Source organism: Agelaius tricolor, unplaced genomic scaffold (genome assembly GCF_023055355.1).
Source record: "Agelaius tricolor isolate 1412-34295 unplaced genomic scaffold, bAgeTri1.0.p SCAF_70, whole genome shotgun sequence".
Classification (NCBI taxonomy): Eukaryota; Metazoa; Chordata; class Aves; order Passeriformes; family Icteridae; genus Agelaius; species Agelaius tricolor.
The window spans coordinates 1062227-1080146 of NW_027269330.1; the positions used below are offsets into that span (position 1 = coordinate 1062227).

Below are 17920 nucleotides of genomic sequence, written 5' to 3' on the forward strand. Positions count from 1 at the left end.
TAATGCCATGTAAATGAGGTCGAAGAGCTGGAGCACCCCCGTGGTGCCATTTGTAGCCTGGGTGACCTTTCCCTGCCCAGCCCTGGCTGAAATATTCCCCAAAAAAAGCTGGGAAATGCCTTTGCTGCCCTTCCTTCACAGCTCTGCCAGGGCCTGGCAGCCTCCAAGGGCTGAACCTCTGACTGAGGCTCAGCTTCTGGTTTATTTTGGTTTATTTTGGTTTATTTTGGTTTATTTTATTTCATTTTCCTTGCCCACGTGAGCTCTGTGGATGCTCCCTCTGCTCCCCTGGTTTTGGGGAGGGGCTCTGGGGGCTTTGGCGGGTTTGGGGTGATTTTGGGGAAGGTTTGGGGTGATTTTGGGGAAGGTTTGGGGTGATTTTGGGAAGGTTTGGGGTGATTTTGGGGAGCAGAGGGGCTGGTTTGGGGTTGGTTGGTGTCAGCTCGGGGCTGTGCAGGGATGTTTCACCCCTCTGTGTGTTGCATGTTCAATGTGTCCTTTGTTAAACCCAGTCATTACTCCTGATTGCTGGCCTCGATGTTATTATTATTATTATTAAAGAATACACAAACCTCCCATGGGCTCTGAGCCATTCCTTGCAATTTCCTGAAAATCTTCAGGAAAAAAAGAAAATTTTCGCTGATTTCCACCGAGTGGTTTTTCACTGTGCTGGGAACTCACACTTGGACGTTTTCCTCCCAGAACCCAGAGCACTCCTGACACAAAACCTGATTTTTTTGGGGTGGGACAGAGCCTGAAGTGTCCATTCCTCCCCGAATGGATCTCACACAAAGTGGCTCAGGCACCACAGGAATAACCAAGCTTCCACTGGCAGGGAAAGAAATTGCTTTTCTCTCCCCAAAGTTGGCAGAGAAAGCCCCAAATCCGAGCCAGAGATAAGGGTTTGTGTGGGGCTGATGGAAATGCCAGACAGAGCATCCCCTCTCTGGGGAGTGCATCTTTTCCTTTCAGAAACAGCCATAAAAGAACTTGTTAAAAAAACACCACGAGCTGTAAAATAAATCACCCTGCATGCAGACAGTGGCTGAAAGTCTGCGGCACGCTGCCAGAACTTTTTCGATTATTTAAGTGGTTTTTAATAGTTCAATGTTTTGGAGGGTCCCTTCCTGGTGATGTGGGAAGGAAAAACGTCTTGGAGACGTGCAGGGCACGAGGGGAAATGATTTCTCATGCCACAGAAATATCTTGGAGAGGCGCAGGGAAGGAGGGAAATGGTTTCTCATGCCACAGGGTCAGCGTCCCGTCCAGCCAGGGCCGTCCTGGATGTGCCCAGAGCTGCACCCGAGCAGGAATTCTGCATTTCTGCGCAGGAATTCTGCATTTCTGCACAGGAATCCTGCATTTCTGCGCAGGAATTCTGCATTTCTGCACAGGAATCCTGCATTTCTGCGCAGGAATTCTGCATTTCTGCACAGGAATTCTGCATTTCTGCACAGGAATTCTGCGTTTCTGCGCAGGAATTCTGCATTTCTGCACAGGAATTCTGCATTTCTGCCCAGGAATTCTGCGTTTCTGCACAGGAATCCTGCATTTCTGTACAGGAATTCTGCATTTCTGCACAGGAATCCTGCATTTCTGCGCAGGAATTCTGCATTTCTGCACAGGAATTCTGCATTTCTGCGCAGGAATTCTGCGTTTCTGCACAGGAATTAAACCCCGGGGCCTTTTCCAGAGCTGGAGGCATCAACAGGGATGGAGAAACCAAAACTCCCACAGGACTGGAGTGGAAACCTGAGCCGGGCCATGAGGGAACGGCTGCTCCCAAGGGAAGTGGGGATTGCAGAATCGCCCTCCCAAACCCTCCCTGGCGCCCGCAGGGGTTTGGGAGCCTCCAGAAGGTTCCTGGTGCTGTCCCCATGCTCCGGGGGCTCTCCAGGGCTGCTGGGGGCTTTCTCCAGGATTTTCTGACTCAGTGGAAAGTCTGTGGGAAAGGAAAAGCCCTGGGAATGTCTGGGAAAGGAAAAGCCTTGGGAATGTCTGCATTCCTTCAGCCTGTGAAACGTGAAATGTGAGATGTATGTGAAATAATGTGGACAGCAGCAGCATCCCCGTGGAATATCCCAGCTTGGAATGCAATATTCCCATGGGAATATTCCCATGGATATATCCCAGTTTGGAATTGAATATTATCCAGTGGGAATATCCCAGTTTGGAATGCAATATTCCCATGGAATATCCCAACTTGGAATGCAATCTTCTCTTGGGATTATCCCAGTTTAGAATGCAATATTCCAATGGGAATATCCCCGTTTGGAATACAATATTCCCATAGGAATATCCCAGTTTGGAATGCAATATTCCCATGGGAATATTTCCATGGACCATCCCCATTTGGAATTGAATATTCCCATGGATATATCCCAGTTTGGAATGCAATATTCCCATGGGAATATCCCCGTTTGGAATGCAATATTCCAATGGGAATATCCCAGTTTGGAATGCAATATTCCCATGGGAATATCCCATGGATATATCCCAGTTTGCAATTGAATATTCCCATGGATATATCCCAGTTTGGAATGCAATATTCCCATGGGAATATCCCAGTTTAGAATGCAATATTCCAATGGAAATATCCCCGTTTGGAATGCAATATTCCCATGGGAATATCCCCGTTTGGAATGCAATATTCCCATGGGAATATCCCAGTTTAGAATGCAATATTCCCATGGGAATATCCCATGGATATATCCCAGTTTGCAATTGAACATTCCCATGGATATATCCCAGTTTGGAATGCAATATTCCAATGGGAATATCCCAGTTTGGAATGCAATATTCCAATGGGAATATCCCAGTTTGGAATTGAATATTCCCATGGAAATATCCCCATTTAGAATGCAATATTCCCATGGGAATATCCCCGTTTGGAATGCAATATTCCAATGGAAATATCCCCGTTTAGAATGCAATATTCCCAATGGGAATATCCCAGTTTGGAATGCAATATTCCAATGGAAATATCCCCGTTTAGAATGCAATATTCCCATGGGAATATCCCCGTTTGGAATGTAATATTCCCATGGAAATATCCCCATTTAGAATGCAATATTCCCATGGAAATATCCCCGTTTGGAATGCAATATTCCCATGGTAACGTTCCCGTGGACCATCCCAGTTTGGAATTGAATATGGGGGTCCCTGTTGCTGTTTGGGACCCTGTGGTTATTTATGGGCACTCTGTGGACCCTGCAAGGTTTCCCTGCTCCCAGATCTTGCTGTGGGGATCTCAGGGGTTTTTTTGGCTGGGTTGGGGCATTTGTGACCCCAATTATTTATCACCTGTGCTGTCCCCATACCTGGGGCGCTGAGCGAGGGGCGGGACTGTCCAGCCAGGCTCTGGTGACAAAGCCACCACAGGACTGGGGTCCTGAGCTCTGCCTGGAGGGGACACGGGGGGAACTGGGAGCCCAAACCCCAAAACCTGAGCAGGGAAAAGGGGGAGCAGGGAGGGGAGCTCAGGGGGGGAATTCTGAGCCCAAACCCCCAAAACTGAGCAGGAAAAAGGGGGAAAAGGGAGGGGAGCTCAGCTCTGTGTCCTGGCAGGGAAAGAAGAACCACCCAAGCAGAGACAAACTGGCATTTCTGGAGCAAAACACTCCCCTTTTTGGGAAAAGCACTCCTCTTTTTGGGCAAAACACTCCCTTTTTGGGAAAAACACTCCCCTTTGGACAAAACGCTCCCCTTTTTGGGCAAAACAGTCCCATTTTTGGGCAAAACGCTCCCCTTTGGGCAAAACACTTCCGTTTTTGGGCAAAGCACTCCCCTTTTTGGGCAAAATGTTCCCCTTTTTGGGCAAAACACTCCCCTTTGGGCAAAACACTCCCCTTTTTGGGCAAAACACTCCCCTTTGGACAAAACACTCCCCTTTTTGGGCAAAACACTCCCCTTTGGGAAAAACACTCCCCTTTTTGGGCAAAACACTCCCCCTTTTTGGGCAAAACGCTCCCCCTTTTTGGGCAAAACACTCCCCTTGTGCTCTGCAAACCAAGGGAATCCCTGCAGATTTTTATTGCTTAAAACTACAGCCAGGAGGAGAGCTCCAGTGCAAACCCAAGCAGCGAGCAGTGACCTCTGGGGGTGTCACCTCCCCATTTGTGTCACCTCCCCATTTGTGTCACCTCCCCCAGGGTGGCTCTGGGCTTTGTTCAGTGCTCACATTTAGGGGGCTGGGGAGCAGAGAGTTGGGGCTGGTGTCACCCTTGGGGTGGTGCCACCCTTGGGATGGCATCACCTCAGTGCCAATGTCACCCCTGGCTGGTGTCACCCCAGGGCAGGTGGGGCTGCCCCGCTCACCCCTGGCTCTGCTCTCTCTCCTCAGCAGCTCCAGGGCAGGGCCGGGCTCAGTCTCGGGAGGCAGCGATGCGATCCACCTGCAAAAGGGACCATGAAACACCAAATCCACCTGTAAAGGGACCTTAAAACACCAAATCCACCTGCTAAAGGGACCATGAAACACCAGATCCACCTGCTAAAGGGACCATGAAACACCAGCTGCACCTGCAAAGGGACCATGAAACACCAAATCCACCTGTAAAGGGACCTTAAAACACCAAATCCACCTGCTAAAGGGACCATGAAACACCAGATCACCTGCTAAAGGGACCATGAAATACCAAATCCACCTGTAAAGGGACCATGAAACACCAAATCCACCTGCTAAAGGGATCTTAAAAACACCAACTGCACCTGCTAAAGGGACAGGCAGCCCTAAAAACATCAGCTCCACCTTCCAGGGTTCTGTCACCCTGAGGAATTGAACCCACGAGACAAGGGCTGGATTTCCAGGGGTGGATTTCCAGGGCTGGATTTCCAGAGGTGGATTTCCAGGACTGGATTTCCAGAGGTGGATTTCCAGGGGTGGATTTCCAGGGCTGGATTTCCAGAGGTGGATTTCCAGGGGTGGATTTCCAGGGATGGATTTCCAGGGCTGGATTTCCAGGGCTGGATTTCCAGAGGTGGATTTCCAGGGGTGGATTTCCAGGGCTGGATTTCCAGGGGTGGATTTCCAGGGGTGGATTTCCAGGGCTGGATTTCCAGGGCTGGATTTCCAGGGATGGATTTCCAGGGCTGGATTTCCAGGGCTGGATTTCCAGGGCTGGATTTCCAGGGCTGGATTTCCAGAGGTGGATTTCCAGGGCTGGATTTCCAGGGCTGGATTTCCAGGGCTGGATTTCCAGGGCTGGATTTCCAGAGGTGGATTTCCAGGGCTGGATTTCCAGGGCTGGATTTCCGCGGTTCTGTCCCCCTGGCATTCCCTGATGAAGGCACCCAGGTGTGTTTTAGCCCTGAGCCCCCTGCTCTGCCCTGGCCCTCGCGCTCCAGCCCAGCCTGTGGGATGTGGGTGGCAGGGATGGGCTGTGCTGCTGCCCCAGTGATCATTGAATAATAATTCAGTGAGAATTAAGGTGCAGGGTCTGCCTCAGGGGGCTCTCGCAGCCTTTCTTGGAGCGTTAGGCCAGGGCAGGTGAAACGTGAGAAATGAAATGCTGAATGTGACCCAGAGCAGCCCCATGGGGCAGGACAGGGGTGAATTAAGCCCTGAGCTTTTCTGCTTTGTCCCCCCAGCCCTAAACTTCCCCAGGGGTCACCTCTGTCCTCAGTGGATTTAACTAAAGACCAGAAATTCCATTTGGTTAATGTAGGGCACTTGATTTTATTCAAAGGGTGAGATACAAAAAAAGTAAGCAAAGAGACAAAACCCAAATGAGAATAAAACACTACAGACAGAATAAGACATCTCCTGCTACAGCACACGACAAACACAGTCTGGTCCCACAGCCCCAGCCAGCTGGATATGTACAGCACAGAATCTACAAGGGAGAAATCTGGGTTTGCCACTCAAATCTCTATTTACAGAAACTGAATTGAAGGCAAATAAAGTTTTCTTTCCTTTTTTTTTTTTTTTCTTTCTTTTTTTTTTTTTTGCCAACCCAAATACTTCTGTTTCTTCTTCTTCCTGTCCTGGTGAAGAGGAGGGACTCCATGCTTTGAGGCAAGTTTGGTACACTCAGGTAGGATCTAAAATCAGCCACAGCTAAACACTGAGCAGCTGCTCGAGCTGCTTAACTTCATCCTCTCCCTCCATCCACCCAGCTGTGGATCCCTGGCAGTGGCAGCAAATGGCAGAGCAGAGCTCCCAAATCAGCCCAGCTGGTGTCAAAATTATTTCATCATTAATGATTTTACTGCACTAAAACTCCCTGCCCTTTGTCTTGTTGCTTAAATAAAATGATAATCGTCACTCGCATAAGACCTTGGTGGCTCGGAAACTGAAGTTGTAATGTTAGGAATTCAGAATCAGGATCAAACTGGCTGTTCAAGTGCAGAAAAACTGGATTTCCCTTCCTTCCTCGAGAGGCAGGAATGACTGCAGAGGGCAGATTTCATTTCAGAGGGAGGCTGGGGAGAAGCCTTCCTCTCCAGAGCCCGCGTCTCTGTCCTTCCTCAGCTGTCCCGGCTCCCTCAGCTCGGGGTGTCCGGGAGCTTTGGGGCAGCAGGAGATGCCCTGCCCAGCCCCAGGCCCTGCTAGGCTCTGCACAGAAAATCTGGGGGAAAAAAAAACTGCAGCAGAGCCAGGGGGAAAAAAAACCAAACAAAAAAACCAAAAAAACCTTTCTGGCTGCAGCAAATTCCACGTGCAGCTTAATTTGAGTGTGGAATCAGTGTGAGAACCGGCGGGCAGGAAGGTGAGCTGAGCTTTGGGGAATTTGCTGAGTTTTGGGGAATTAAACCCCCCCAGGAGCTCAGGGCTTCCCTGTGAGCCTGTGCAGAGCTGCTCACACCAGGATAATCCCTGACCACGGTGGGCAGGAGCCCCAGGTGGAAAAGGCCTCGGTCGTGTTTACCTGTGGCTCAATTTTAGAGACAGGGCTCCTGAACTTTTCAACACCTCAGCGAGAAAGGAGAGAGTTTCACTGGCTCAGTAAGCAAAACATTCATTTGGGAGAGCAGAAGACTGACTGGCTGTTAATAAATACCACGAGACATCCTAAAAGTGTTTTCTAAGGGAAAGAGAAACATCATCTGTTCAGAGATGCAACAGGGGGGCAGAATGAGGTAAGGAGAGGCAGAAAGAGTCCTTTGTACACTCCCACTTCACCAACAACAACAAGGAGGTGCTGACAGCTCCCAGCAGGGAAATTCCTCCCTGGGGTGAGCTGCAGAGCATCCCTGGGCTTGGCAGATTGGGCACCAGGCAGCAGGAGGGGGCCCTGCCTGTCCCTGAGCCACCAGGGCAGGGGCTGCTGTGGTACAGCTCACACCAGAGGGCTCAGCACACACCCAGAGGGCTCAGCACACACCACAGCCACGCTGGGCACTCCTCACTCCCATCTTTGGTCCTCTCTGGCTCTCGCAGGGCATCACAGCCTGCACTGAAACTCCTGCACTGAAACTCCTGCACTGAAACTCCCAGGGCTGGCTGCCCCCTGCTCTGTGCCAGGGGGACTAGGAAGGGCCTCACATCATCCCCTCTCCTGGGGATTTTAATCAATATGTATTAATTAATATTAATATTTAATTAATATTAATTAACAGGTGCTGTTCTGAGAGCAAAGGATGGGGCACTGCACATCCCTGGGCCGGGGGCAGCCCAGCCTGGACCCAGCCCTGCAGGGCCTTGGAGGAACCCGAGGAGGAGGAGGAGGAGGAGGAGGAAGAGCAGCTCTCCCCCAGCTGGGAGCACTGCACAGTTTGCTTTGCCCTCCATCCTCCCCTGCAGGGAGGGGTGCAGGTGATGCTCAGGCACAGCTGGGGCAGGGCAGGGCCTCACTCAGAGCCTTTGCTGAACCAAAATGCAGCAGTTTCCACTTTTTGTCCTTAAGCGGACGCTGGCAGCACGATGTGCTCACAAACCAACAGATGGGACAGGTTAACAAACACATGCACTGGCCCTGAGGAGCTTTTCCAGGCACTCAGCATTTCATTTCATTGGTTTCAATTCATCTGGGCCTTGAGCTGGCACTGAACCGAGCCCAAGAGTCCCTGGGGGTTTGTACAGAGCAGAATTCCAGGGAGTCTTTGGGAACAACCCCTGTGCCAGGGGAACTGGGCACTCCCCATTTGCTAAAGGCATTTTCAGGGCAGTAAAGCACCTGGAATATTCCCAGCACTGTTTTATACCTTGTGGCATGGTCTGACAGTGCCTATGGAAAGCCAATTCATATCCCAGCAAGGTGGGAGGAAATTCACCTTCCCCCATTAGGAAACACATAATAACTGCCCTTTGGTGACTCTGAAACAGTCAGGCTTTCAGTCCTGAAGGTTATTTTCTGTGCCATTTTGAGTATTTTCTGTGCCATTTTGAGTATTTTCTGTGTCATTTTGAGTATTTTCTGTGTCATTTTGAGTATTTTCTGTGCCATTTTTTTATTCTCTTCAAGCTTGTCACAGAAATATTACCAAGGCAATTTCTTTAGGTGACTCCTTAATTACCAAGGTAATTTTCAAAGGTTATTTCTGTCAGGTTTATGGAGCCTTTTTATCCCCCTCAGGTGTGCCACAGAGCTGGGTCCCTCAGGTGTGTCACACTCAGGTGTGTCACAGCCAGGTGTGTGTGTCACACTCAGATCTGTCACACTCAGATCTGTCACACTCAGGTGTGTCACAGCCAGGTGTGTGTGTCACACTCAGATCTGTCACACTCAGGTGTGTCACACTCAGGTGTGTCACACTCAGTTCTGTCACACTCAGGTGTGCTCCCAGTTCCAGGGGAAATCCTCAGCACAGCAAAAGCTCCCCTGTTTGAACAGCCCCAAGCAGCAGCAGCAGCAGCAGCAGCAGCTCAGAGCCAGCCCTGCCACCCCTGTGCCCCCAGCCCTGGCCCTGCTGGGTCCCCCTGGCCATAGGATTGTCACTTGCCCTGGATCTGGCATGGATAAAACCCCTCTGGGCCCTTGCCCGGGCTGTGCTGAATCCCCTCCTGCTCCTGGGGCTGAGCTCACCCCAAAGGTTTGCCTGCAGTTCCCTTCACTGCTGGAATCCTGCCCAGGCTCTTGTTCCAGTTGTGTGTCCTGCTGTCCTGCTGTCCTGCTGTCCTGAGGGCACCACAGGGCACTGAGAACCCCCTCAGAGCCCTCCCAGCAGTGACTGGGGTGAGTCACCTTGGGAAGGGACAGTGACAGCAGCTCAGAGTAACCCCTCACCTGGAGGACTCAGCAATCTTTGAGGAAAACCATTGAACATCTTTCATGGAAGTCTATTGATAAAAAAAAACCCAAAACAACCCCAGAGCTATTGATGTAGCACGTGGAATCAACTGGACAATCACTAATGTAATGGAATTGTGGTGATCTTGTACACAAACAGCGATTTACCAAAATAAGATTTACCTAGGGGGCTTTAAAATCGAGTTATTTTGGTACCAAAAAAAGTCTTTTCATTTAATTCCCCTTTGCCCCTATGATTCAGATGATCTTTCACTCTACAGTTACGGACTTGGCCAGATTTCTTGGAAAATCAACCTGCAGAGAGGGAGGAGAAAGAACAGGCTGGTGAGTATTTCCACACTTGCTTTGTTGGTTTGTTTGTTTGTTTGTTTGTTTGTTTGTTTGTGTAGAACTCTGTAACCTGTGGAATGTCTGCCTTCCAACTGAAAACAGTCCAACACATCCTCACTTTCCTTCAGGCCAATCAGTGCAGAAAACAAAACTCCACAGCCCTGGCTGGTGCAGCTCCTGGGCCAGAGCTGAGCAGAGCTTCAGGCCAGGCTGCTCCAGTGCTCAGGGGTCACTGACAACAGGCAGGGCCAGGCTCTGCATTCAGGTCAAACAGCAACCCCCAACTGCCAAAAACCCTCTGGGGGACACCTGGGGGACACTGAGGGCCACCTGAGGGACTCTGAAGCTGCAGTTTGGCCTCTGAGCTCCCCCCAGCACAGAAGGGCCTGGCCCTGCAGCCCTGCAGAGGTTGGGGCAGGGTGTGCAGTGTTTCTGTGCCTTCCCTTCCCTGGCAGCCCTGCAGGGCCTGCCTGCCCCCAGCACACAGCCCAGCTCAGCCTCCTGCAGTCCTGCACTGCCCACAGCTGGGCACAGCTGGCACAGCTGGCCCTGGGCCCTGCAGCAGCTCAAGCAGTGCACAGAGAAGCCCCCAGCCCTGCAGCCCCAGCCCTGCAGCAGCCCCCAGCATCCCCCAGCTGTCACAGGCATCTTTTATGGAAAATCCTTTCCTTAGGATTTTTTTCCCCTGAGAAGCTGAGAGGCCTCAGGAACACAATGTAAACATTGATTATCTGCTGCTGTGGGATGCAACAGCTGCATCTGGGATTGGGCTCATAGAATTGTTTGTAATTAATGGCCAATCACAGCCCAGCTGTCCAGACTGTCTCAGTCTCAAGCCTTTGTTATCATTCTTCTATTCTATTCTTAGCCAGCCTTCTATTTCTAATCCTTTCTTCTATTCTCTTAGTATAGTTTTAATATATATTTTATGATATATAAAATATCATTATTTATGATATAAAATATAAAATATATTTTATGATATATATTCTATATCATAATTATGATCTATATTATGATATATATTATTTATATTTAAATGATAATATATATCACTTCTGAAACATGGAGTCAACATTCTCATCTCTCCCCTCATCCTCGTGCCCCAGTGAACACGGTCACAGCCAGCCCTGCAGCAGCCCTGCAACCCCTGCAGCCCCTGCAGCAGCCCTGCAGCCCCTGCAGCATCCCCCAGCATCCCCCAGCCCTGCAGCAGCCCTGCAGCATCCCCCAGCCCTGCAGCAGCCCTGCAGCAGCCCTGCAGCCCCGGGAGGTGCAGTACTCACATCGTAGCCCCGCAGCACGGCCAGGTGGAAGGCCAGCAGCTGCAGGGGGATGACGCTCAGGATGCCCTGCAGGCAATCCACCGAGTGCGGCACCTTGATTGTCCTCTTGTTGTTCTTGATGGTCTCGATGTCCTCCTTGTCACAAATCACCACGGGCCGGCCCTGCAACACAGGGCAGGGGCTGAAGGGAAGCACATCTGGAGGGTTCTTCCCTGAAGGGAAGCACATCTGGAGGGTTCTACCCTGAAGGGAAGCACATCTGGAGGGTTCTTCCCTGCCAGTGGCAAAATCTACTGCTTGATTTAGAACCAAACAGCTTCAGGTGCCCTGGGGGGTATTTAAGGGTTTAACAGACCATGCCAGGCTTCTGCAATTGCTGCAAGGACTGCTGTGAGATGCCCAGAGCACCCAGGGAGCCCACAGGTGGGCAGTGACACCCAGGGGAGCAGAATGGGGGCTGTGAATGCCTTTCCTGTCAGAAGCAGCCCCTCTGGAGCTCTGCAGACACCCAGGGGAGCAGAATGGGGGCTGTGAATGCCTTTCCTGCCAGAAGCAGCCCCTCTGGAGCTCTGCAGACACCCAGGGGAGCAGAATGGGGGCTGTGAATGCCTTTCCTGTCAGAAGCAGCCCCTCTGGAGCTCTGCAGAGCCTCACCTGCCGTGCAATGACCTGCTGCAGGGCGTTCTGGCACTTGGCATAGGTGTGGTCTCTCATGATGATCATGATCACAGGCATCAGCTTGTCCACCAGGGCCAGGGGCCCGTGCTTCAGCTCCCCAGCCAGGATCCCCTCCGAGTGCATGTAGGTGATTTCTTTGATTTTCTGCAGGGGGGGAAAGAATTCATGACACTTTGAGCCGCCCTGTCGTGGTTTTTAACCAGCTCTGGGGATTCTTTAATCTCAGGCCCTTACCAAGGCTCCCTCCAGACACGTGGCATAGTGGTAGCCCCGGCCCATGATGAGCACAGACTTCTGGTGGTACAGCTCCGTGGCCAGCTTCTGGATCTCATCATCCATGCTCAGCACCTCTTTGATCAGGTCTGGAGGGGAGGGAAAGCCCAGCCTGAGTGTGCTCACACCCCCCTCACCCCCACAGCCAGCAGGGACCACAAAACCCCGGGCTCAGAGCTTGACTGGCCCACATTGGTGGCCCGGGGACACCTGAGGGAACGCGGCTGTGAGGAATTGTGACAGCTCTGCCACCCTCCCTGCAGGGCCCAGCCCTAAGCTCAGTCCCTCCCTGCAGGCCCAGCCCTAAGCTCAGTCCCTCCCTGCAGGGCCCAGCCCTAAACTCAGCAGGTCCAGCCCTAAGCTCAGTCCCTCCCTGCAGGCCCAGCCCTAAGCTCAGTCCCCCCCTGCAGGCTCAGCCCTAAGCTCAGTCCCTCCCTGCAGGTCCAGCCCTAAGCTCAGCAGGTCCAGCCCTAAACTCAGTCCCTCCCTGCAGGGCCCAGCCCTAAACTCAGCAGGTCCAGCCCTAAGCTCAGTCCCTCCCTGCAGGCCCAGCCCTAAGCTCAGTCCCTCCCTGCAGGCCCAGCCCTAAGCTCAGCAGGTCCAGCCCTAAGCTCAGTCCCTCCCTGCAGGTCCAGCCCTAAGCTCAGTCCCTCCCTGCAGGCCCAGCCCTAAGCTCAGTCCCTCCCTGCAGGCCCAGCCCAGCTGGGCTCCCCCTGCCCCAGGCCCTACCTGGCAGCCCCTTCAGCCCCCTCATGATCTCCTTGCGCCGCTCCTGCATGGAGATCCTGTCGTCACACATCATCAGGGCAAACATCACCAGGGACACGAACTGGCTGGTGTAGGCCTGCAGGGGACACAGAACACCACTGCTGCACCAAACACGGGAAATCTCAGCCCAGCTTTTGCTCTCCAAGTGGCAGCTTTGGTTCCCAGCCAGCAGCAGCAATGGACCTGGGCTCATCGGGCAGGGCTCACCAGTGACCTCCTCACACCCCAGGGGATTCAGACACAACAACCAAGATTTTATATCCCATATCCCCTGATTTTATATTCCACATCCCCTGATTTTATATTCCACATCCCCTGATTTTATATTCCACATCCCCTGATTTTATATCCCACATCCCCTGATTTTGTATTCTCCATCCCCTGCTGACTGCCAGCCCTGCTTTGTGACCGTGCCCCTGTCCTGCTTCACTGCCAGTGGCTCCTGAGAGCAGCAGGTGCTGCCTGGAGGTGTTTGGGGCAAGCCCATCACCAGCACCACTCCCAGCCAGCTGGGATTTCCTTGGGCCACACTCAGGGGAACACAAAGGCAGCTGTGATGTCCCAGCTCCCTTCTTTAGGAACAGCCTAAACCTGAGCCTGAACTCCTGCCCTGCCTCTGGGGGCAACCCCTGCCCAGGCAGGTGACAGGAGGGGCCACAGCAGGGCAGGAATGGTCACAGGGACACCTGAGGGACACCTGAGGGACCCTGAAGCTGCAGTCTGGCCTCTGGTGACACCCCACATGGTCAGAGAAAAAATGAAAAATTCCATTTCTCTCCAAGCTGGAAGTGCTGGCCATGTGAAAACAACAGGACAAACAGCTCCTTCAAGAGTTTCTTGTAAGAGACTCATGAATTTTCCATTATCAAATTCCCCCATGAACTGTTAAACTCAAATGTGGTTTTTGGCTGAATTTATGTAACAGATTGACATCATCTCGTCTCTAAATTTAACTGAACCAAAGCAGATTTCAGCACTTCACCCAAATGAAAGGCTGCAAAGTAAGTTCTCCTATACTGCATCTCCCCCAGCCAGAACAATCCTGTTACCTGGACACAAACTGTGGGATTCTGTACAAAAACATTTCCCCCATTTGTTAAAGGGATAGTTTTAATATCCCATTTTCTTTGGTAAAGCACAGCCAGTGAGGGAGTTACATGCAAACAAAGTTTCCTTTATCTTATCTAAAAAAATAAATTAAAAAATAAAAATAAAATAAATATAAAATAAAAAAAAAAAAAACAAAATCAATTAAAAATTAAAACATCAATTAAAAAATTTAAAAATATAATCAAATAAAAAATGAATAAAATAAAATGAAATTTTAAAAATAAAATATTAAAATTAAAATAAAAATAAAATAAATTAAAATAATATAAAATAAAGAAAATATAATAAAGCAACAATTAAAAATAAAAATTAAAAATAATAAAATAAAATAATTTTTAAATAAAAATAAAATAATAAAATAAAAATAAAAATCAAATAAAAATCACATTTTAAAAATTAAAAAAATTAATTTTAAAAATATTTAAAAGGTAAAATAAAATAAAAATCAAATTTTAAAAATTAAAAATAAAATAAAACAAAATAAAATAAAAATAAAATAAAAATCAAATTTTAAAAATAAATCATTTTAAAAAATAAATAAAAAAATCAAATAAAGGTTAAAAATAAATAAATAAATAAATAAAATTAAAATAACATAAAATCAAATCAAATAAAATAAAATAAAATAAAATAAATCCACTCCAAATGCAGCCAGAGCCCTGGGGGCTCGCCCACCTTGGTGCTGGCCACGCCGATCTCGGGGCCCGCGTTGATGTGCACCCCGCAGTCGGTCTCGCGCGAGATGGAGCTGCCCACGGTGTTGGTGATGCCCACGGTCAGGGCTCCCCTCTCCTTGCAGTACCTCAGGCACATCAGCGTGTCTGCAGTCTCCCCTGGGACATGGGGACACAGGGGGACACAGGGGGACACAATGGGACACAGGGGGGACACAGGGGGGACACAGGGGGGACAAAGGGGGGACACAGGGATGGGTGCTCAGTGCTGCTGCTGCTGCTGCTGCTGGGAAATGCCCCAGAGGCAGCCCCAGGGAGGTGCAGCAGCCCCTGCACGCCCAGTGTGAGCCCTGACCAGGTCAGTGCCACCCAGAACCCACCTGCAGCTGTTGGTTAACACAAGGCAGCTCTGGGGCTGTCCCCCTTTCACAAAAATCAACTTTATTCATTTTCCTGGTTAATAAAAACTCATCTGGGCCAGGCTCCTGTAGCGCCCAAGGTGGATCCATGGAGGAGATCCTTTCAATAATTCCCCACTTTATTCTGTAACTCAGCTCTAGGGCGCCTTGCCAAGGCACCAACACCAGCCCTCCCAGTCCCCCAGAGAGGCACCCAAGGGTGGCCTCTGCCTCCCCCTCAGCTCTGGGCAGGGAGGGGAGCCCAGCAGTACCTGACTGGCTGAGGAAGAAGCAGACATCATCCCTGAACACGGGCGTGTTCCTGTCCAGGAAGTCACTGGCCAGCTCCACCATGACAGGTAACTCAGTCAGCTCCTCCAGCACCTGGCGGGTCTGGCAGGGCAGGGGCAGGAAGGCAGGGATTACATCATGTTTATAAAGGCACAAAAAAAGCTTTCTAGCTGCCACACACACTGGAAAATATTACTGTTGAACTCCATGTGACAATTAGTGCTGGATTACACTTTAATTGCTCATATTGCCCACACTCCAGTCACCACCAACCCCTGTGAGAAGCAACCTTGCCTTGGCACCACCACCAACTTGATTTTTAATAAAAATTCACCTGGGCAGGGAGGTATGGGGGGAAAACACATTGGTCTGTGGGGCCTACTCCTCCCTCAAATGGAGATTTCTCTAAGTAAGTCTCACTGCTTACATAACCCCCCACATAAATTATGTAATGCTGGGTGTCCTGAGTGTGTCCCAGCCTGAAGAACCCAAAGCCCCAAGCCTACATCCAGGCCCTGCTGGACCCCACCTGGCCCCTGGCAGCCCCTGCATTTTGTTCCTGCAGCGTCCCTCCCCTGCCAGCTGCCCTTTTTTAAAGAGCAGCTTTTGTTTCCCAAAGCCTTCCACAGCCATGGAAGTCACAGGAACCACTGCCCCAAGCTCAGCTTCACCAGCTTTTATTTCCTGCTGCTGCTGCTGTGAACTGAGCCTGCTGTTTGCAGCCTTCACAAGGGCCCTCCTTCACTCACCTGTGTGCACTTGCTTACTCCTAACCTGACTGAGGTTAAGAACCAATCCCTACCCTGAAATCAATCCTTAATCTGCTCCAGGGAGAGCTCAGAGCCTCCTGCAGGGGGACGTGGGACAAAGGATGGAGTGGCAGGACAGAGGGGAAAGGCTTTAAACCGAAAAAGGGCAGATGAGATGAGATGAGATGAGATGAGATGAGATTATTAGGGCAAAGCTCTTCCCTGGCAGGGTGGGGAGAAGGGTGCCCAGAGCAGCTGTGGCTGCCCTCATGCCAAGGCCAGGCTGGACACTGGAGCAGCCTGGGACAGTGGGAGGTGTCCCTGGGGTGTCCCTGGGGTGTCCCTCAGGTCCCTGCAGCCCAGCCCAGCCCCTGCCTGTGGCCCTGGGCCCAGCACTCACTGCCACTCCTGCGTGGTAGCTGGTGCCACAGGCGATGAGGATCAGACGCCGACACCTCTGGATCTCCTTGATGTGATCCTTGAGCCCCCCCAGGTTCACTGTGGGCAAGAGCAGAGAGCCCAGTCAGGGTGAGCAGGGAGGAGAGGCTCCCAGAATCACTGCTGCTAACAGAATGTCACCATCTCCATCACCAGATGTGCAAAAAACCATCACAAGTGGGACCTTGCCAGCAGCAGGTGGAATTCTGGAGGCACTGGACACAGATTTCATTGCACATGGAATTCTGGAGGCACTGGACACAGATTTCATTGCACATGGAATTCTGGAGGCACTGGACACAGATTTCATTTCACATGGAATTCTGGAGGCACTGGACACAGATTTCATTTCACATGGAATTATGGAGGCACTGTGACACAGATTTCATTGCACATGGAATTCTGGAGGCACTGGACACAGATTTCATTGCACATGGAATTCTGGAGGCACTGGACACAGATTTCATCCCAGCCCAGCAAGGTTTCCACCCCTCCCTGCCCTGCAGCCACCATGGACACCCAGTGAGGGAGGCTCCAGCTCAATTACCTGTGTAGTCATCAAAGTTGACCCTTCCTCTCATGGTATTAACAACAGATTCTGGCTGCTCAAATATTTCCTTCTGCATGAACGAGCTGAAGTTACCTATGAAGGAAGATGGAAAACAAATTAGAACACTTTACCACCTGGTAACTTTAATTTTAAATTACCTCCTGCTAATTGCCATTTTTCCTGTGTATGTAGAGAAAAGCTTGGACCAGCCAAAGATTATTAAACTGATCCTTCTTTTTCTGCCAAAACACCAGCTCATGGTGAGAGCTTGATTCAAGCTCCTGGAAGGTGTCAGCGAAGGGCAGATCCAGAGTGGCAACTTTGTGAGGGATCAGTCTTGGAAAAACCAGATGGCTCCAAGCAGGGGGCAAAATCCTGAGCCCCACAGCTCTCCTCATAAGGTGTCAATGACTAGAGGGGCAGTCCCATGACATGTGAGGACCTTTTCCCCATGAGGATGACCCAGCACCAAACCAGGCTGTGGCACCTCCAGACCAGAGCAGAGCAGAGACTGTCCCCACTCAGGGCGGGGATGGCAGCAGGTGACTGCAGCCCCAAACTGGGGATTTTGTCTCCAAAAAGGACTGCAGTCCCAAGATGAAGATTTTTAGAGGGAAATCCCATGACCTGTGAGGACCTTTTCCCCATGAAGATGCTCCAGCACCAGAGCAGGCTGTGGCACCTCTGGAGACGCTCCAGGCTCCTGTGCCCACTTGGGGCAGGGGTGGCACAGGGTGACTGCAGCCCCAAGCTCAGGATGTTGCCCCCAAGCAGGAGGTAAAATCCTGAGCCCCACAACTGTGGACTAGAGGGGAAATCCCATGACCTGTGAGGACTTTTTCCCCATGAGGATGCTCCAGCACCAGAGCAGGCTGTGGCACCTCTGGAGACGCTCCGGGCTCCTGTCCCCACTCGGGCAGGGGTGGCACAGGGTGACAGCAGCCCAGCAGGCAGGCAGGCAGGAGCTCTCACCCTTCATGATCTGCTGCAGCTCCATCTGCAGGGTCTGCACGGCCCGGCCCGGGTGGTCCCCGGCCGTGCGCTTGACGCGGTGGATGGACAGACGCCCGTCCACCACGGCCGCCACGTCGTCGTCCTCCAGGAAGATCACACGGTTGGTGTGCTCGATGACAGCGCTGTGGGGACATCACACTGAGCTCAGGACACCCCTCTGGCTGCCCTGG

General features: G+C 51.0%; 1 protein-coding gene across 2 annotated transcripts in view; it reads right to left on the minus strand.

The window, feature by feature from the left end:
* Positions 1 to 3830: 3830 nt before the first annotated feature.
* The window catches only part of GFPT1 (glutamine--fructose-6-phosphate transaminase 1), a 29780-nt gene continuing 15690 nt past the window's right edge, over positions 3831 to 17920 (minus strand). The window contains exons 10-19 of one of the 2 annotated variants that reach the window (XM_071417787.1): positions 17709 to 17872; positions 16734 to 16829; positions 16149 to 16246; positions 14981 to 15101; positions 14312 to 14469; positions 12488 to 12602; positions 11720 to 11847; positions 11462 to 11629; positions 10808 to 10969; positions 3831 to 4394 (exon numbers count right to left, since the gene is read on the minus strand). In XM_071417787.1, the coding sequence (XP_071273888.1) occupies positions 4365 to 4394; positions 10808 to 10969; positions 11462 to 11629; positions 11720 to 11847; positions 12488 to 12602; positions 14312 to 14469; positions 14981 to 15101; positions 16149 to 16246; positions 16734 to 16829; positions 17709 to 17872 (1240 nt within the window). In that variant the 3' untranslated portion in view covers positions 3831 to 4364. Of the gene's footprint in view, positions 4395 to 5652; positions 9486 to 10807; positions 10970 to 11461; positions 11630 to 11719; positions 11848 to 12487; positions 12603 to 14311; positions 14470 to 14980; positions 15102 to 16148; positions 16247 to 16733; positions 16830 to 17708; positions 17873 to 17920 lie in introns of those variants that run through there. The other variant, XM_071417786.1, reaches the window with a different exon arrangement.